Below are 20,269 nucleotides of genomic sequence, written 5' to 3' on the forward strand. Positions count from 1 at the left end.
CAGATATAATTACCAATCTGACATTTCTGTATCATTTTGTTGAGAATGCTTTCAGATTTAAGACTATTTTTCATACCTTCTATTCTATGCTAAGCATATATTATCATGTAATGCTCTCTTCTTTTCACACTGTAAAGTTCAAGCTCTTTCTGCCTCTTTTTACTGCTCATGTGCTTCAGTCCTTCAGTTTTACTTGAGCAATTTTTTCCTTTTCTATTCATTTCTATGTTTAACTGATGACCACATAATACATAAAAATGTTATTCCATTTTTTTATATATACAATGCATAACATCATGATCACATTTCTATCTTTTGCTATGAAAGTTTTATCATATTTCTCATCAATATAGTGAGAACACTATGTTATTCATATGGTCCTTCAATTTAGGTTTTAATGACCGTTTCTTTGCTTACTGGGTCTTTGTATGAAGCAATGATAAACTGATAATCACTCAAACTTATTTGTTCAAACTTCTATGCATGAAATTCCATTAGGTTTTCCTCAAACCATTTGTATATATTATCTGACTCTCTTTGTGGTTTCTCCACATCTTCATTACTCCTCAGTTTTACTTACCCTTTTGTCATCTGGAAAATACCTGATTATATGATTTTTTAAATCCTTGTCTATGGCTGATACTCCGATTAAAAAGAGATAATGCCATTCCCAGTGGTACATCTAAAAAACAATCTAACTGAACATAGTTCATTTGCCAATACCCTTAATTTCCTAGTCTGCTTTTGACATTTTGTTTTGCACCTTTTCTAGTGGTACTCCAAGATTCACTTTAAGTGTTTTTGCAAAATCTGGAAAGAAGAAGGGGGTTATGTTCCAGGGTGCCCTAAGGAGTGTGTGAATGAAGAGACATTTTTTGTAAGGGCAAAAATGGGTGTTTCAAAATGTTGTATGAATATGAAAATGAAATGCATAAGGTAAGTATGTAGCATGAGGCTGGATGATCATATCAGAAATGCCAGTATGAGAGAAAAATGTTGCAGTGAATGTATTCTGGATGAAATAGCAAAGCAAGGTGCTCTGTAACAGTTTGGATATATGAAGAGAACTGGTAAAGAACATGACAAAATCAATTTGTGTCAGAGGCTATAATAAAGAAGAGGCAGGGAAGACTGGAGGAGAAGGACACTCAGGAATGTATTACAATATAATCAGGTTGAATCCTAAAGACAACAAAACTATAAAGGGTTCCTCCACAAAAAAGCTAATCATGAGGCCAGTGCCCAATTCTTTTTTCAAATTCTACATACACAACACTCTTATTCTGATAAGGATAAATTCTGGAAAAGCTTGTTAATAAAAAACACATTTATGTATGTGCACATGTGCACAAAAGATAGATCTTTTTAATACAGCACTAACTTATATCTATCTTAAAATACTGTGATTCCTTTGGAACTTACGTCATTCTTGTAAAACTTATCTGAAGTTGTATTTCGAGAAACTAGCCACAGCCTGGAAAAAAATAGATAATATAAGAAGATGGGAAACATAAATGGCATTGTAAGTACAAATCTTGTATTTATACATCTATGGCACAAGATACATCCACTAAAAATGTGTACAATTTTTCCTTTATTGCTTTCACTTTTTACCATTCAAGAGAATTATTTCTGTACATGCCAACAAGAAGCTATTTCCAAGTCTGTAGCAGTGTCATATGTTGGGAGACAAGCAAAGTAAGAAAGTAGTTGCAAGTGGTTATGTGGAAACAGATAGTGGTAAAAGCCTTGCACAAGATAAAAAGTGGAAAGGCAGCTAGAACAGAAGGTGTTGCAGTTGAATGTCTAACAGACAAGCCTGTTAGTTTACTGCTATAAATTGTCAACATTAAATAATACTCTAAATCATGTTCTGCGGGTATTTCTGTAATCACAGCAGACTATATATGTATATATAGCACCTATAACCTATAGACATTTTCCAAAGCTAGTTTCGATTAGAGAAAAACTAAAGTTTTACTGAACGGAGATGTGCAGTAAGGGTAGTCATCAGTCAAACAACAATAGCAAGTGGAGGAGTCACAAATCAGTTGATAGGGCCAAAGTGTCAATACATGTTAAGGAAGAAAGTGTTGACCAACCCCAACATCCCTTTGCTTAGCAGCCATCCTTACTATAAGGTTAGATATGATACATCAATCTTCTACAGGTATTCCTGTCATCACAACACACTAAATTCATAAGCAGCCACTACTAAAGCTTGCTTCGATGCGGATCTAAATTAGGATCACGCCACCACAGCAGCCATTTCCCAAAGCTGCCTTCATTACGGAGTTAAACTTCTACCCAAATGTGTTCAACAGAAGTAGTTTCACTTACGTTCTCAAGCAATGTATACTGTAAATCAACATTTAAGACCCAAACACCCAATCAAATACTTCCCAATCCACTGCAATACACCATGGTTACAGTTTTCCATGGAATCCCATGTCTGGGTACATATTATCTCAAGCCCAAATGGAAGGCATTTTAAGTAACACGATTCATCGCTATAATACAGTTTTAATGATCACTAACCTGTGCACAACACACACTGTATAGGAAAAAAATTCAAAGCCGGGTTTGGAGACCTAGGAAGACGGGACTAGTGCTGCCACCTGCCTGTAAACAAACTCAACTAACCTCATAACAACACATGTCATTAGACATTTGTGCAATAATTACGTATAATTAGAGCCTATGGTGGCCTTTGAATTATCTGTATACCAGAAGAAGGTGAATAAGATTCTTGGGTGATGTTTGTTTGTTGATGGTGACAGATGCTGGAAGCTGATGGGCCAACTGACCAATGAACCAAAACAACTCCTCAGGAAGAAAGCTTATCTTGTCTTTATATACATCCTTACCATGTCACTGTCTATGACAAACAATATATATAAATAGAGATCTCTCTAACAAGAAAATAGTCTACCCTTTTCTTACAAACATGCAGTTTATGGACTAGAAAATAAAATTCAAATATATTCATGATTTCCGTGACGCTAATTCAGTTATCACACTAAAACATATGAACCTTGAGAAAGAAAAATGACAACTTTATCTTAGCTTCAAACCTCCCTAAATAGCGTCTGGGGTTCCGCTTATATAGTTTTAAGAAACTTCTATTATGACCAGTAAAAACCTGTGTTGAAATGAATAAGATGAACTGTATCAAAACATTTCTCTATAATAACCTTTGTCATATTGAAAACTGGTCTCTGTAGGAACTTATCTTTAAACGATAAACCGTTAACAAAAGTAACGCACTTCACAATGCAAAACCAGAGATCCGTTTTAAAGAACAGGGATGAAATAAAGCAAATGTGTTAGCATAAAATGTTTTCTGCCCAAATCTCACATGAATATTGCGATGAATAATATATGCAGAAACAATTCCCGACTCATCACATTCCCGGCTCAGCACTAGCTGTGGAATTATTCTAATCCTATTAGTTTCATAACCTTTAAGCCTTAGTATAATACAGATATGAATTCATTATCAAGTGTTGATTAATGATCTTAAACAAAACAAATAACATTATTGAAACTATACAAAGTGGATGTTCTGTCCCGCCATTTATCAAATTGACAATACCCCCCAGCGTCACGTATCGTGCCTACTGAGGGGAGTTTACGCTCGAAATATCCGGTCACCATTTTGACCGGATCTAATGAGCAAGCGGACTGCGATTCAGACAAATCTACATGTAGAATCAGATAGCAAATGCAACCTGTGAGATAATAATAAAACATCACAGCTCCCTAAAATGAACAGAAATAAATGTCTATAAGCGAAAGTAGCAAGACATAAGAATATTTGGTTACCAGTTAAAGGCACTGATGAAATCAGGAACCTCGAAGGGTAATAAACAACATTCAGCCAATCAAGTGATGCAATCAATTGATCATATTTATCAGGCAATGCAATTGTCTGTGAGACTGGCTAGCTGTAAGGGGTGTAGATCTGTTCGCTGACCAATACCACAACTCCGAAAAATGTGACCCATAGACTTAACTGGGCCTTGTTATTACCTGATCCGAATTTCAAATGAAGGACCAATGATGTTTCATTTGGAAATACATAAGAAACAGAAATTTCAACAAAATATGGAAATCAAAAACACTAACGAATTATTACCCATTAACATTTCTATGGTAAGTTTCAGCCTCTAAAAAATTAGACTAAGATCTTGCAGTCAACGAGAAACTGATACGCCAAATATTTTGAAAATGATGAGCTGAGGGTATTCCTTAAAGTGATGGGTTAAACTTGAACCTCACAATTGTTCTGATATTCATCTTTTAAAATTAATCTATTCTTACACATGGACCAGGCATAACTACAAATACAACTTACCATTCGGCTTCGTTTTCCCAACATTTCTCATTATCAAAGCTATGTTGATCTTATTCTCCCAGAAGACCCTGTTACTACTTTATCAGATCTATGTGATACTGCAATAACAAAGTGAACGTACAATAAAATGCCTTTTCATTCCCTTTCCAAAAATACAAAAGCACTGGATGGAGTCATATGTCAGTTCTAGACATTTTCCATGAATGTATTTGAGGTGTACCTTTCGCAGGATGAATACTAGCACACTATCACCCCACAAGCTTACAACTGGCTCTTTCTTTTCATAAGGCAAAGTAAAGCAAGTCTGCTTCGATAAGCTCGTACCTAGAAACCTCCGGATTTCAGGATGATTGAAAAATAGTCTCAAATGATTTTTTTCTTTTTGCTTGACAATCTGATTCATGTGGTACCAACCTGCCAAGAGTTTTCAAGCTATGGAAACCATCGAATGATTGCAAATTCAGTGTTTCATGTCTTATCATTATGTTTGACAGTTCCTTGGCTTGAAGACCAGTTGGCGGAGAAGCAGTTTTAAAGATCATTGCGTCACCCACATTGAAATTTACAGTTAGATTGGGCGGTTAAACCCAATAGGCTTTCAGAGAGGTATTGCTATCCCTTTCCACACACCGTAGTGTGTTAAGACAATCAAGGTCTTCAGAACCTATAATATCTGGATCTTCGTTATGCCTTCAGTATCAGAATGGATCGGATGTAGTCTTGTTGGCATACGTGAATGGACGATTTTACGCTCATTTCAACTGCATCAAACACAGATAGTTGTCAGCTTCTAGTTTTTATGTTAAGCAAGACCATGTGAAAATAGTTCTTGTCCACCCTTTATCATTCTTTCATAAAACTCACCCGTCTGAGGTGAACTTGGTGAAATAGATTTCTAATCAATTTTTAAAGTGGCAAAATAAGTCCTAACTATAGGACCCTCATAAACATCTTTCAAGAATTTAGCTGTGGGTTTGCAGTTGGTGCCATTGTCTGAGACAATGATTGCGGCAAGAACGTTTGGGCACAAATTTTCTGAATGGATTTATGAAAGTTAAGGCAGGTAATCTTCAGCAAGTTCCAGGGAATCACACGGTCACAGGCAAATAAGGATTTTCCTCGAAGCATTGTCTCTACTGTGGATGATGGCGAGAGCAAGAGTAATTCATCTCTACTGTGTAGAAGGGCTGGACATTAGACACTTTGCTAAGTAAAGGGGGAGCTGAGGTTGTACTGTAGACAACACACACATCCAACCCTCAGCCTCAAGTGGAAGTCCACTTTGAATAAGATTAATTTCCCATCCATATCACATCCAAGGAGATTATAGAAGTTTGGTCGCGTCTTGCTTTCAATAATTCATGTTCCTTCCTGTAATACTTCGGTTGAACTCATTGTAGCCATTTAGTGTAGGCGCTATGGAGCTTTGAATATCTTAAAAAGAATGGAACATAGGTTGTGATATTCAAGAAATCATTGAGATATGAAATCTAAGAAGTCTTAAAATTGTGGGAATAGAGCATTTAAAGTGTACTCAAATTCAGCTGTGGTTTGTGCCAAATGTAGGTTCATCCTCTTTTTGACCGAGAGGGTCCTGTGGGGCAACGTTCACACTTATGGTAAGTTCTCCAATTTGCACCTCTAAACAGCAAACGTGGATTTGATTGGAGAACGAGGAAAGTGACACTGTATAGCACTTAATTAGGGTAGACTGCACGATTCTTTTTTTTTTTTCACTTACTGCAAGAACACTTCATCAGCTGACCAAAATAGAATTCGTCCAGTTTTAATGGCTTTAAGTGTATTGACAATGTAATCAGCCAGATCAGTGACGATTTTGAGTGTCAGTCAGCATCAACAACTATGGTTAAAGAAGAGCCAGAGGGAAGGGTGGATATTACAGGGCAAAGCGAGGGAGTAGAGCGAAGTGTGGAGAGCATAGACTTCGATGTCACACCCTATCAAAATCGTAGAGTAACGAGGACTTCAACCTAGGGATTCCTCAGTCAGGACTTCAACCTAGGGATTCCCCAGTCCGGACTTCAACCTTGGGATTCCCCAGTCAGGACTTCAACCTAGGGATTCCTCAGTCAGGACTTCAACCTAGGGATTCCTCAGTCAGGACTTCAACCTAGGGTATCCTCAGTCAGGACTTCAACCTAGGATTCCTGAGAGTCAGGACATCAACCTAGGATTCCTCAGTCAGGACATCAACCTAGGATTCTTCAGAGTCAGAACATCAACCTAGGATTCCTAAGTCAGGACATCAACCTAGGATTCCTCAGTCAGGACATCAACCTAGGATTCTTCAGAGTCAGAACATCAACCTAGGATTCCTAAGTCAGGACATCAACCTAGGATTCCTCAGTCAGGACATCAACCTAGGATTCCTCAGTCAGGACTTCAACCTAGGATTCCTGAGTCAGGACATCAACCTAGGATTCCTCAGTCAGGACATCAGCCTAGGATTCCTCAGTCAGGACATCAACCTAGGATTCCTCAGAGTCTCTCTATATTAGTAAGACACCACGCCGGTGGATGTCGTCCTGAGAAAATATGTGATCAGAGAGAGGAGTGATGTTTTTTGAAGACAGTTAGAATATGGGAGTTGGACAATCAGACGAGACATATTGAGAAATCAAAGCAATAGTTGGAATAATTATAACACCCATTTTTCTAGGATAAGCTTAATCATTAAGTCTCTGACTAGGCTTTAGGTTTTGGGCTAAATATAAAATCAGACGAACAACGTAAACTAGGCTTTAGGTTTTGGGCAAAAGATTAAAATCAAGTACTAGGCTTTAGATTTTGGGCAAAGGATTAAATCAGGCGAACAAATGTGAACTAGGCTTTAGATTTTGGGCAAAACATTAAAATCAAGCGAACAAACACAGACACATTCTATACGCACTTTTTCAAATCACGAAGTTATGCCATCTGGTCCGCATGTGTTTTGTTAAATCTAAGATGATTTTTGTTTTTACCATACCAAGAGATCGTGAGAAGGGACACAGGATTGGTATCAAATGCATCAAGGGGTGAAAGAACGTTATAGACATCCATCTTGGAATAAGAAGAAAAACAAACCTTAAAATAATAGCTTCACCGTCAGACGTCCTAGGCTGTCAGACTCAGTATCGTGGGTACGATCAAGCGATGAAAGTCTGGGAAGACGTACGAGATACTTTAAGAAAAACTTATCATCCGCGAAGCAGAGATCTCCACACCTCCTCTGGAGACAGAAGCATTTGGTTTCACGAGTGTAATATTACACCTGCAGTAATTGTGGTAGGAATGAGAACTTGATGAAACTTAAAGGAAGAAAAGTTTTCACTGCTCCAGTACGGAAGGTCCCTCGCCCGCACTGGCCTTAAGCTTAAGCAAGAGCGGCTAAGCCACGTATTAGAGATAGTGGAAGGGTGACACACATTTCCAGTCCCACAACAATAACTTCTGATAGACACTCACCAGAGAGAGACAGACACTGCCCTGGGAAGGGTTCCAGCTTTCTTAAGGAAAAGAAGAGGAGGGGGGGGGATTCGCAATTTATTCCACCCAACGCTATGATTGTGACATAACTGGTGAATTGAGGAGGCAGTCAGAGAAAGAGGTAATGCGAGAGAGAGCACATCTCGAGGACTGTGAGCATATGAACGATTTGTTTTTGAAAGTTGTGAATTCACAGAGCAAGAGGTTTGAGGCACAGAGCAAGAGGACTGAGGGATAAAGCAAGATGTTTCAGGTATTAAGCAAGAGGTTTGAGGCACAGAGCAAGAGGACTGAGGGATAAAGCAAGATGTTTGAGGTATTAAGCAAGAGGTTTGAGGTACACAGCAAGAGGACTGAGGGATAGAGCAAGATGTTTGATGCATAGTACCGGAGGTTTGAGGTATATAGTAAGAGGTCTGAGGTAAAGAGGAGGAGGTTTGGAGTGGAAAACAAAACCAACGTGTTAGGAGAGCGGTCGTGAAAATGGAGTCGTTAGTGCTTTGATTCAGATCTTTCAGAATGGAAAACGTGAGGGTTTCAACCTCCCTGCTGTCTATAAGGTTGGATTCTAATCAATGCTAAGGGTGTAGATTAATGTGCCGTTAGTAAGGACCTCAACTTGGAGATGATACGGCCAGTTGGTAGGGACATAGTCGTTGGATATCATTAATTTCGTTGAGTTGGGAGAACAGTTGGTGAATCAAAGGAAAAAAGATAGGTGTAAAAATTTTGAACCAAATAACCTTGATGTCTGGAGACCCAAGTGTGAGGTGTGTGACACATGTCGGTCATCAATCAATCACACACCTCTCTAAAATCAAGGATGTTCACCTATCATAAAAATATACAGGAGCTAGTTGGAACACAACCAGACATTTGGTTCTCGGAAAGAAGTAAGTAATTAGAAGTACATGCTAGATAATCTAGCGTTCAACACGAGAGATTACTAGAAAGACGGTCTAGGTTCGTTTACTAGAGGAACAAGAACAGGGAAGAATGAGAAAGTAGAGTGTGAAGGGAAGAGGTGAAAAGAAGTGGATAGATGTATGGTGCATGTGGGAGTAGATAACACGACCAGATCGACTGCTTACTATTAAAGAGACAAAATAGGATCAACACGATGGGCACGAGATGGTTCCGGACATCAATTGTAACAATAAAAGTTTATGAATATCAGGGGTTCAAGTGAAAATAATGATTAAAGTTGTGATTAATAATATGCTAAGTAAAAGTCAGTGTACAAGTCAGCAGGAACATTACTGATGCTTTGCGACGGGCTACGTAAACTAGGCTAGGTGTGCCTCACCGTCTGTAGTGATCCTGGGGATCATAACTCACTAGTACAACCCTAGGCAACAGTTGGGATCCTTCAGCCGCTGTCTCCGTATTGCCACAGTCTACCGTCAGGCTGGATCATACATGATTGCTCTTGACTGGTCACACTGTTGATTACTATCGTGGAACTAACTCTCAAGGCATTCCTGAGTAACGTGTATACTGGGGAAAATGAAAGTAGAAACGTGGGTGATTCGGCTATGTTGAGAATAAAAAATTGTGCATGAATCCTTGCCGGGCTCTGGGTGTGTCTACACTACCAGCTGTCTATACCACAGGCGTTGGCTGGTGAGGAGTCCCCCTCCCGCACCCTCCCTCAGGCTTTCTTGAAGTGCCTTACGGCGGTCGTGCCTGAGGCCTTGTGCACCATCGTCTGCAAAGACAGTTACACGCGTCAGTTCTACCTGTGGGGAAGCGATACAGGAATACAGTATATCACAAAAAACATCAATAAACAAAGCAAGACAAACTGATGCATATTGTAGGTCGGGAGAGAAAGAAGCAAGCGTGTGTGACCTGGGTCATGCCCTGTGGAGTGAAGTGTCTCACGGCTGTCATGGCCTTCTCGTCCGTCTCGTCTACCGGCGTCTGCACCAGGCGGTCCCCATCCAAAGTGAAGATCACCTGCAACAACACTTCGTCATCACTACGCTTGTTAATGAACAGATGGCTGACCACATCACCAACCACATGCAGTGAGTGACCAGATCACTAACCACAGAGAATGGTTAAACACTTCATTAATCCCATTCATTGGTTATCCAGTTCACTGACCCTTCATTAGCTACATACAGTGGGTGGCGACCTGCCTCTCCACACCACACAGCCTAGCCTGACTGGATGTGTAACTGCCTAACAACTTTTCACATCTCTCCTCTCCATACATCAACTAATTTAATACTGCATCGGTATTTATTAACACCTCTCCTCTTTTGTCTCTTGATTAGTTTCCACTTACGACCTCTCACAGATATTTCTTTATTAATCCGATTCAGGAACTTTGAAGTTGTAATCAAATCTCCCCCTCAATTTTCCCTCCTCCTGTGTGGACAAATTTACAGCCTCTAACCTCGACCTGTAACTTAGCCTCTAACTTCAACTTGTAACTTAGCCACTAACTTCAACCTGTAATTTAGCCATTAACCTATACTTGTAACACAGCCTCTAACCTCGACCTGCAACCATTGTGTCCCAATGGTGTCACTCCTTAATCTCATGATTTTAACAGTAACCATAAACATGATCAGATATGATCTTAGTCCTTGGCAAGTAATGCTAAATCAGGAACACAAACATTCGCCAGTGAAAGTAATACATATTCCCCACACAGTAATCCATTATCATGTTCTTTATAGTAGGCCAAGTACCATCAAACTCATCTTCACTCTCGACGAACCTAAATTCACTTTACCCTCGACAGCCATGGTTTCATTTCACTCTCAACAAACGCATTTTCTCTACACTCTCGATGCCATTGGCCTTTGATCTGACCCTGATGTATCTTCATTACACCCTCATATTCACTACATCGTTATTAATAACTTTTGACCTGGCCTGCAATAGTCAGGTCAATACCACTATACCATCTTCACTACACTACACCCTCACCTTCATTATACCCTCGACACCACCAGCCTCTGACCTGACCCTGACTCACCTCTTTACCTACATATATCCTCACCCTCACAAAACCCTCGGTACTACTGGCATTTGACCTGAAACGCATAGCTCGGGTCAAAGATCAACTTTACTATATCCTCGACAACAATGGCCTATTCCCTCGAAGCCAAGAGCGTTTGACGTGACCCTTAGGCGTCAGGTCATAGGCTGTCTTCACCACATTCATCTACACTACTCTCTCAACACAACTGAACTTTGACTTGAGATTTCTAGGTAAGGTTAAAGGCAGAATTCACTACACCCTCGACGCCATTGGCCTTCTGACGTAACACATTTTGGTCAGGTCAAAGGCCTCATCTTCAGTACACTCAAAACCCCACCCAATCTGTGATAAACATAATGAGAGCAAGAGAGGGATAGCACCCTAACCACTGTTTCGTGAAGGTGTATTTAACCTTACGGTGTCATATGCCACTCACCCATCTATTTCGTGAAGGTGCATTTAACCTTACGGTGTCATATACCACTCACCCATCTATTTCGTGAAGGTGCATTTAACCTTACGGTGTCATATACCACTCACCCATCTATTTCGTGAAGGTGCATTTAACCTTACGGTGTCATATACCACTCACCCATCGGGATGTCTCCCGGAGGACCTCACCTTCACGAAGCCGTTGGTGCCGTCGACAATGGTCTCCTCGCCCAGCTTGAAGGTCCAGGTGAGGGTCCTGATGGACATGATGGTACTTATGGTCCAGTTGTCCCCTTCCACCTTCACCTCGATGGTCGGACTGGTACGGAGCGCCAGCTTCCGCACCAGGAAGTTCATCCCTGGGAAGACAGAGCTTGAGAGTCCATTGTTCCTAACCTCTAACCAATAACATCATTAACCTACGTTCAAAGGTCAACATATTCTTTTGTTATATGCCTTTTCCCAACCATCTGTCATTACCATGCTATGCATCCCTGCGACGCTGACAGCGGCACCACCTGTCGCTCTAAACATGCAGGTGACAGGCATAGGAAGCCACTGTGTCAACATCATTAGTTTAACTCTGTTCATTTCACCTCTATGTTCATTTTCTCGAACAGTTCACTGTCAAAATGCAGTTCAGCACGACAGTGAACCATTTAAGCAGTGCTTCCAAAAATGCGGAGGATCCGCCAGGCCCAAAACTGGGAAGGAGTCCACAAATAAACGATAACAACAGCGATGTTGGTGAACAAAGGACACACACACAAAAAGATGAAATTCGACCTCCCAATAGATACCCAGACTAGATAGAGTGAGACATGTATAGGCTCCCGGAGAGGCTGGGAGGCTGCCTCAGCTGGTACTGTGTGGCAAGAGCGACCGATCACCAACTGACTCACCCATCTGGATGAAGAGCTGCTCCAAGTTGTCATCTCTCTCGTGCTTGTAGGTACCAGTGAACTGTGCCATCCCGGACGTGCCCAGCTGGAACAAGAGGAGGCAATCATCACATGAGGGAGGGAGATCATCATGCCTAGCTAACACCAGTAGACACTCACGGTAACTTAAAGAAATTGATCTCTACCTAACAGATAATGATCTTGTGTCACAGTACATCACGTGACTTAAAGGATTGTGTTAGCAAGAAGTAAGATCGAAAGATTACTGTACATAATCAAACGTAGGGTAGGCTAAACATGTGTACAGAAACCTAGTCAGAACCACACATCATGTTCGAAGACTTCCTGCATCTATATCTCTGCCTCTTCACCTGGGACCAGCCACATAGTAAGTTGACGTTATCTTGTTTTTGCATTATTTCGTAACTGTTTTGGGTACGTTCTATATTCATGGTATGGTAAAGGTGTAACATGGACCACTAAACATGGCGATGTTTATCGGTGGTCGGGTTGTGGATAAGGGGTTTGCGTGCCCGCATAGCATTCAACATCACCTCAATCCTTGATCAGATGAGTCAGTGACACCGAGAGACAGATTTTAAAGGGATTTAGAAACAAAATGTTCTAAACGTTGTAAAACATCAATAAATTAGAAAATATTCTGCAGGATGCGAAACACTGTTCTCAGAAGGGATTGAAGCATCTAAAGTCTGTATAACATACAGAGGTAGCAGGTGTAAGGTATACGGTTAGCAGGTGTTACGGTACATGGTTAATGGGTGGAAGGTACAAGGGTAACGGGTGGAAGGTACACGGTTAACGGGTGGAGGGTAAAAGGTTAGTGGGTGTAATATACAAAGGCAGCGGATGAACGGTACAAGGGTAGTGGATGTAAGGTACAAGTTTAGCGGGTGTAGGGTACAAGGTTAATGAGTTGAAGGTACAAGGTTAGCGGGTGTAAGGTACAAGTGTAGCAGGCGTAAGATACAAGGGTAGCAGGAAAGCGCAGAGGTGGGTCATGCGTAACTCTTCAAGATGTTGTGTTTACTCTCGACTCACAAACCTTGGGCCCAGAGGGCGCTGGGACGGTCATAAGTCTTACATAAGGATGAAGCCGCGGATGAGCGTCTCCCACAACCTCTCAGTTTACCCTGCTGACTGGCTGATGACCATGGTGACCTGGTGGCTGCTCTTATGTAAGACGGCACCAGGGTCGACTGGGTACGACCCTGGACAGGAATGGGGACGACGCTGGACGGGGATGGGGACGGACACAAACAGAGATGGGACGGCACTGGACGGTGATGGGGACGGACACAGAGATGGGACGGCATTGGACGGTGATGGGGACGTGACCGGGGTCGGCTGGGTACGACATTGGACGGGACTGAGGATAAGAGCGGAGTCGAATGGGTACGGACAGAGATGGGGACGGCAGAAGGCGGGGCTGGGGACCGCACTGGGAGGCACTGGGGACGGTATTGGAAGGGGCTGGGGACGTGGCTGGCGGTCCTGTAGACGTGCACGGCGACATTGTAAACGTGGCCGATGACCCACGTCTTATAAGGCTGACAGCCAGTCTCCAGGATCGCCGAGCGCATCTTCAGGAGGCTACCACCATCAGGAAGGTTCGTGTGTAGAGGGCAGCTGTGTGTCCGCTGGCGACAACGATCCCCGGGACGCTTACAGGGGCAGCGTCCTGGGAGAAACGACACAAAAAAGAATTTAGGAAATCGAGCGTTGGAGGAACTAGACTCCTCAAGACATTGATTGCCTTTCGTGCAGGAACGAACCTCCACGTGATACAAAGACAGGAGGGGAAGGTCCCCGCTCCCATCTCTCTTGGTCGCTTTAGTATGACACATGGGTAGTGAGTGTACTGTGCATGTCTGTGTGGGGTGAACACTGAAGATCAAGTGCTCATTGTCATCAGTGAGAAAGTTGTTGCATCTCGCGCCTCACGAGTCTTGTGATCTGTTGAAACGGTGACTAATGCCGGAGAGATGGGTGTCGTCCAACACTCAGACGAGAAAGGTAAACTTCAATGCTGGGGAGCGAGGAGGTTTCAGATGGGAGTATGTCTGGGGGTATGGCGTTTCAGGCTGGGTTGGAAGCGCGGTTGTTTGGAGCTTGGGTTATTTCGGCGTGTGTGTGTGTGTCTGTGTGTGTGTTGGCGGGAGGAGGGACTCTACGGTGTGAGGCAGGGGTCAGCTTCATATTTCTCCTTTGGAGGCTGGTGGCTGGTTTTGGAGTAGTTTGGATGAGAAGGGTCTAGTGTTGATGTAAGGAAGCGAATACCAAGCACATTGAGGTGAGATAATATGAGATCATTACTGTACTGATGTGCAGGTGTTGAATGTTCATGGTAGCTCGGCAGCTGGTGACTGTTCTGAGCACCCAGTGTCCTGTGGTTTGCAGCGTTGTCATATTTGCTTTTGTCCGAGTGGATGACCAACAGACGAGGCGATGTTTAGGGAGGAGAGAATGAATTGTTTGAAGAGGATTCTGCGGGATTCTTTTCCTTGTCCATGTCTGGTACTCATGCGTCCTGAGGACGTATAAGTCTTGGTGCTGATGTTTATGGTGTGGAGAGCAAGCTTCATCAGTGGGATGAATGTGATGCCTCGTCTGGTTGGGGAACTGCTGAGTGGTAGTGGCTGATCATTCACGATGACGAGAGGGTGCAAGTTGAGTGCATGTCTGTAAGGGGGTTGAAAGGGTGGCAGTAAACTTCTGCCGTCACACAGACATTGCGTTACGGGTGAGCCTGTGTTCATGTTGCCCAGACGTAGTGCTGAATGTTTGTTGTTGCACTACTCCAGCACTTCTTAACATCTTTTCCAACAAGCTTTTTTTTTTTTTTTTCCTTCTTTCCCCCCAACTTTTGGTCTGAGTCTCTGGTTACTGCGGTGCTGGTGGTCACTTCTTCCCGGCACCCACCAACTCCTGGTGGAGGGCGACACATCTGCAGTGTGGCTGCTGGTCATGTCTGGGGTTCCTCTGGGTCTTCTCGTTTCTCGTTTCTCCAGTACCTTCCCACATGGTTCTCACGGCCCTTTATCATCTTCGCTGTTGGTGTAGGTCCCAAGTGTATGGGAGCCAGGAAAAGTGGTCCCCTTTCTCTCCCTGGCCTGGCTTCTGCCTCACCAAGAACGGCGTCTTAGATGTAGTATCCTGATGAATGTAACCCGAGGTCAGAAAGTCATCGAACGTGACCAGAGGTGAGCCGGTCTGCCAACCCCCAGGGTCCCCACCTTCCACCTCTTCCTGTAGGATCTCCTGCTTCTCCTCTTACCATCCACGTTACACTTGGCCAGGAAGGTACTACGTCGGGGGAGATATTTTCATCTAACACTCATTTTTTTGCTGGCTGGGAGTGTCTTGGAAGGTGCAGGAGAGTCGTCTGTAGCATGAGTAGTCCCGAGAAGGAACAGGAAAGTCGCTTGTCTCCGTCAATAGTAATGGCATTTGTAGAGAAGACAGCTATGATGGTCTAGCTGTCGTCGATGTCCTGGCTCGCTCCCGCGGCAGGAACTTGAGAAGCCTTGCCCTAGGGACCCTTGGTTACTACTGCGCGTCTAGACCTAACACATCCTTAAAGGCCATTTTATGTCTGTCACTCTGTGGGAGGTTCGAGATAACAGGGCCATCTTGTGTTATCTCGTCACATTATCACACCACCGGAATAACTACACATAGGGCTACTCATTCAGCAGAGAGAGAGAGAGAGAGAGAGAGAGAGAGAGAGAGAGAGAGAGAGAGAGAGAGAGAGAGAGAGAGAGAGAGAGAGAGGGGAGGAGGATTACGTATGGCGTGCCAACCAGTGGAGAGACCGGACATTGTACTGCAGTCCACTCCCTCACTAACTGGACCATCCCAGCCACACGAAGGATGGTGACCAGTGGATCAACCCAGCCACAAGTAGAATGGTGACCACTGGACCAACCAAGCCACAAGAGGGATGGTGACCACTGGACCAACCCAGCTACAAGAAGGATGGTTGCCTCACATGACCGTTTGTACTGGAGCAGATGCTTCATGAAATGTGAAATTAATGGGAACGTCAGGCTATGGAGACAGACAGTAGACGTCCAAATATGAAGCCGTGAGTTGGGGAGCTTCGAACCTCATCCATCTTCATATTGTGTGTGTTATAAGTGGAGCGAAACGGACGAGAGAGTTGAGACACAGGTTCAGAAGACCCTACGTATGTCCAGAGAGAAAAGCGCCTTTAGGAATGCAGGGAGCGAGACTGTAGGATGGCTACAGGACTGGTAAAGGAGTAAGTCAGCAGCTGCTGGTTCAGGTGGCTGCTGTCTCTGCATCACCGACGTACCTGAAGGAACTACAGCGAGTAAGATGTAATTCGCATGATCTGTTATTGCTGTCTGTTGTGCCTACGGGTTTACGCAAGTACCCTACAGCAGGTGACGGGTGGGTGTCATCTGTTTCAGGACGAACATTTTTGTTGTCTAAAGTGGAATGAGGGGAAAAGCATAACCAAACCAGTGGTTTTACCGTTTTGGATGGACAGGAACGATAGGGAAAGGAAGATCGACCCGGCCTGTTAGAAATACTTCTGGCCGAAGACCGGAGGGTTTGATCAGTAGCAGAAGACGAATGGTCGGAACCCATTATCTGGATGCACTAGTACTTCACTAAATGGAGTTGAAAGCTGACGAGAGGTGAAGTAGAGAGAGCTTTTTTTTAAGCTCAGTGAGCCAGGCTTATTTATTCTGACTCGCCTCGGAACAGAAAAGGTCGAACCACGAACTGAATGGAAGGCCTGACTTAAGGGAAGTGGAATAGCCACATCATGAGAACGCGATACTGTTCTAATCTCATCGTTATCGCAATGATTCAGATAAGCTTGAGCTATTTTAGAAAACGTTAAGATCAGGGATAAGATTAAGCCATATGAGGAAAGATTCAGAAACTGAAACTGAAACTGAAATCTTCAGCGGGACTGTATCATCGTTTTTGAAAGGAAAGGACCACAGGGTCGTTGAGGAACTTCTCACTCTAAAGCGGTGCATCATTTCCCTGCTCCTGCATGGAGTGCAGCCTCGAAGCTGCACAAACCCATACGAGGGGGTGGGTCTTGGGGGCTGCATAATAATAATGATATTCGCTTTACAGAAACAAAAACTTGAAGGAGAACCTCGATAAAAGCTGCCTGTTTGAAGAATACAGCAACGCTCGCATGATTATTTCCAGTCTTCAATTTACCATTAACTAGATCAGAATGTAAAACAAAACCCATTCCTCGTTACAGATCCAGAGGTCTTCTGTTACTTGTCTATTTTTCTGTATCTATATTTCCACCACTGAAACAATAGCCGGGGACAGAGGCATCGCCCAGGGAGACGAAGTATTTTTTCTAGAGGAGAGAAGTAATCACTGAGTCCAATCAGTCCCACCAAGTCGTTTAAGGGGAGGAGGAGGAGGTAGAAGAACAGGTGGAGGAGGAGGAGGAGGAGGAGGAGGAGGAGGAGGTGCTGTGAGTACGAAGGTTACAAAAGTGTCATCAATGTACCAAGTGGCTGGTAAAACAAATCCAAATTGTTGGGAGATGGGTCATGCCGTCCGGGGACTTCAGTAAGGAGGTTGATGATCGGCTCTAAATCATTAAGAACGGAAGAAGTGAGGGCTTAACCTAACACTATCCGTGTCGGAGGATCTAAACCAGCTCCTGAGGTGTACAGAGAAGTGTTGAAACTGGAGTTAAGCTCTGGAATGCGAGGCTGTCACGCCCTCAGGGTAGGACCTTAACGTTAGTTCGAGAGGTAATAATGTCATTAAGGGAGCTGAGGTACAGGAAGAAAACACAGGATTATGATTTGACATAACTACAAGCGAGGCATGATTACAGGTCTCCTACCATTGCTCCAGGTCGATCGTGAGCATTTAATTAATCTTCCTTGAGGCAGCAGACGCAGAGCCACGACTGTACGGTGTCAGATATTACGAACATCAAGGATGTGAAACACTTCTCCAGCGACACAGCGGAGGAAAAAAGAAATAAGCTCAGGGAAGAAACAATGAATGGAGAATAGATATTAAAAAAAAAAAGGAGAAAATGAATATTTGAAAATAAAGAAGGTTTGAGAGATAGAGAACCCACGTATTCAGGACTGCCATCCCCTAAGGTACCTTCAGTGGCGGGCGGGAGTGATGCTGGTGGTGGCAGTGGTGGTGGAGGTGGCAGTGGTGGTGGAGGTGGCAGTGGTGGTGGAGGTGGCAGTGGTGGCGGAGGTGGCAGTGGTGGGAGTTGTAGTGGTGGTGGCAGCCGTGTGTGTCAACGATCCTCGCGATACCACAGCAACACACACACTGACTGACCCACCTCCCTCTCCCGCTGCCTCACCCCAGCCAGCATCCTGGGTCTCTCTCCCTCCACCACCACCATCACCACCGTCACCACCAGGACCATACCATCACCACCATCACCACCAGGACCATCACCATCACCATCACCACCACAAGAAGTAAGTAACAGTCAACCATCGAGCTGGGAGGTACTGGCGGGGTTAACGACAATGGCGGTCTGCCAGTACTACAGTGGTTGTTATGTTCCCCTCCCCTGCCCTCCTGTGGCCCAGGTTGCTATCGCTCCCTCTTGACACACGTACACATGGCTTACTGGAACTCAATCCACGAACACGTACTGTACACGTACCGCACACAACTCGTGACGACATACACACACACACACACACACACCCTCACTCTAACCACAGACCTCCTCATCCACCTCACACAAGACGCATACCGGCACACTGTCTCCACGACGCGGAGTTGGGACAACCCTGTCGGTGGCCCCGCCCCTCCTGCTGACCGCCCCGCCCCTCCTCCTCCTGACAGACGTCTAGCAACCGGGTAGCTCCTGACCTGTACTTACACCGCTCCTGTGGCCGACCATGTTTGAGTTAAAGTCTATCCACGTCTGCAGGAGTCACGGTCCCAGAGATCCATTCTCTCCACTGCCTGACCACTACCTGTCCTCTCTCTCTCTCTCTCTCTCTCTCTCTCTCCTCCCTGACTATAATGTTTACCATTGTTTCTGCTGCGAGTGACCGTGTTTAGCGCTCGCCTCCTGCAGCTCTCGGGTCTTCCAGCGCTGAAGCCATCTGGCACCGAGTTTCTCAACCCTTCATGGCTTTGATTTTCTATTTCGAGTACTTCCCTCCCTTCCCCATTCCCCATCTATGGAAAGCTTATGAACTATTTGAGCCTCAAGGTGTGGAACGCACCAGTGGATTACACACACTGACTTATGTACCTAGACTTCAATTCGAAGCTTTACCTGTGATGCCTCGAATTGTGTCGCATTATTTGATGTGTTCCAGCTTGTGTGTACCGTTCACTTGGCTTGGGATCATCCGGGATAATCGCACATAAGTCCTTATCGTCCGCATCTTGTTGCTCACCAGAGATCATAGCACCACCACCACCACCACACCCGCTCTATGGCACCACCACCACCACCACACCCGCTCTATGGCACCACCACCACCACCACACCCGCTCTATGGCACCACCACCGCCACCACACCCGCTCTATGGCACCACCACCGCCGCTACCAGCAGGATCATCCCGGCCAGCACACCCGCTCTATGGGCTGATATGACCTTAAGTGAATTACCGCACGGCTGGAGCTAAGGAGATCTGGGTTCACGTGTGACGGAGTCCTCTGAGAGTCGGTTAGTGGCAGGCTCTTGTTTGGTTAGTGGCAGGGTCTTGTTTGGTTAGTGGCAGGGTCTTGTTATGTTAGTAGTAATGTCTCGTTATGTTAGTAGTAAGGTCTCGTTATGTTAGTAGTAATGTCTCGTTAGTGTTTGTTAGCACGTGTGTCTGTACTCCTTGTCTTGCTGTAGTGTGACCATCCCTCTACATCTATAACTGTGACGAACTGATCAATTTCTCATCTGATGATTCCACTCCTCCAGGTGGCCCAGCCATCACATGCAGACAGCACTGGACGTAAGACGTCTCGACTGACACCAAACTTGTTCCATTGACTTTCTTTCACCAAGGAGCCTCCTGCTGCAACAGCTTCTCCATCATAATCTTCCCGCTTCTCTTCCTCA

The 20,269-nt window shown here is 44.2% G+C and overlaps 2 protein-coding genes across 7 annotated transcripts in view; both read right to left on the reverse strand.

Moving 5' to 3' along the window:
- The window catches only part of Bub3 (mitotic checkpoint protein Bub3), a 28,959-nt gene extending 26,138 nt beyond the window's left edge, over positions 1-2,821 (reverse strand). The window contains exons 1-2 of one of the 3 annotated variants that reach the window (XM_071663934.1): positions 2,728-2,821; positions 1,423-1,474 (exon numbers count right to left, since the gene is read on the reverse strand). In XM_071663934.1, coding sequence (XP_071520035.1) covers positions 1,423-1,427 — 5 coding nt within the window. In that variant the 5' untranslated portion in view covers positions 1,428-1,474; positions 2,728-2,821. Of the gene's footprint in view, positions 1-1,422; positions 1,475-2,340; positions 2,641-2,727 lie in introns of those variants that run through there. The other 2 variants (XM_071663933.1, XM_071663935.1) reach the window with 2 other exon arrangements.
- A 6,546-nt stretch (positions 2,822-9,367) lies between these two features.
- LOC139749740 (fatty acid-binding protein-like) lies at positions 9,368-19,845 on the reverse strand. 4 transcript variants are annotated; one of them, XM_071663939.1, is made up of 5 exons: positions 19,825-19,845; positions 12,179-12,263; positions 11,466-11,635; positions 9,698-9,805; positions 9,368-9,554 (listed from the first exon to the last, which is right to left on the reverse strand). In XM_071663939.1, the coding sequence occupies exons 2-5, from the start codon at positions 12,246-12,248 to the stop codon at positions 9,498-9,500; spliced, it is 405 nt and encodes a 134-aa protein (XP_071520040.1). In that variant the 5' UTR covers positions 12,249-12,263; positions 19,825-19,845; the 3' UTR covers positions 9,368-9,497. The 4 variants fall into 4 exon arrangements, with proteins under 4 accessions (XP_071520040.1, XP_071520041.1, XP_071520039.1 ...); XM_071663940.1 differs by lacking the exon at positions 19,825-19,845 and adding an exon at positions 19,485-19,506; XM_071663938.1 differs by lacking the exon at positions 19,825-19,845 and adding an exon at positions 18,332-18,520.
- Positions 19,846-20,269: the final 424 nt, after the last annotated feature.

The sequence above is a fragment of the Panulirus ornatus genome, chromosome 8, assembly GCF_036320965.1.
Source record: "Panulirus ornatus isolate Po-2019 chromosome 8, ASM3632096v1, whole genome shotgun sequence".
Classification (NCBI taxonomy): domain Eukaryota; kingdom Metazoa; phylum Arthropoda; class Malacostraca; order Decapoda; family Palinuridae; genus Panulirus; species Panulirus ornatus.

What these genes read in the sequence shown, in the direction of transcription:
- LOC139749740 (XM_071663937.1), bottom strand. Translation starts at nt 13,271, where the DNA reads ATGACCGTCCCAGCGCCCTCTGGGCCCAAG. An exon ending in CAGCGCCCTCTGGGCCCAAG is followed by an intron (nt 12,264 to 13,241) that starts GTTTGTGAGTCG and finishes CTCTTGTTCCAG; the next exon opens with CTGGGCACGTCCGGGATGGC. An exon ending in GCAGCTCTTCATCCAGATGG is followed by an intron (nt 11,636 to 12,178) that starts GTGAGTCAGTTG and finishes CTGTCTTCCCAG; the next exon opens with GGATGAACTTCCTGGTGCGG.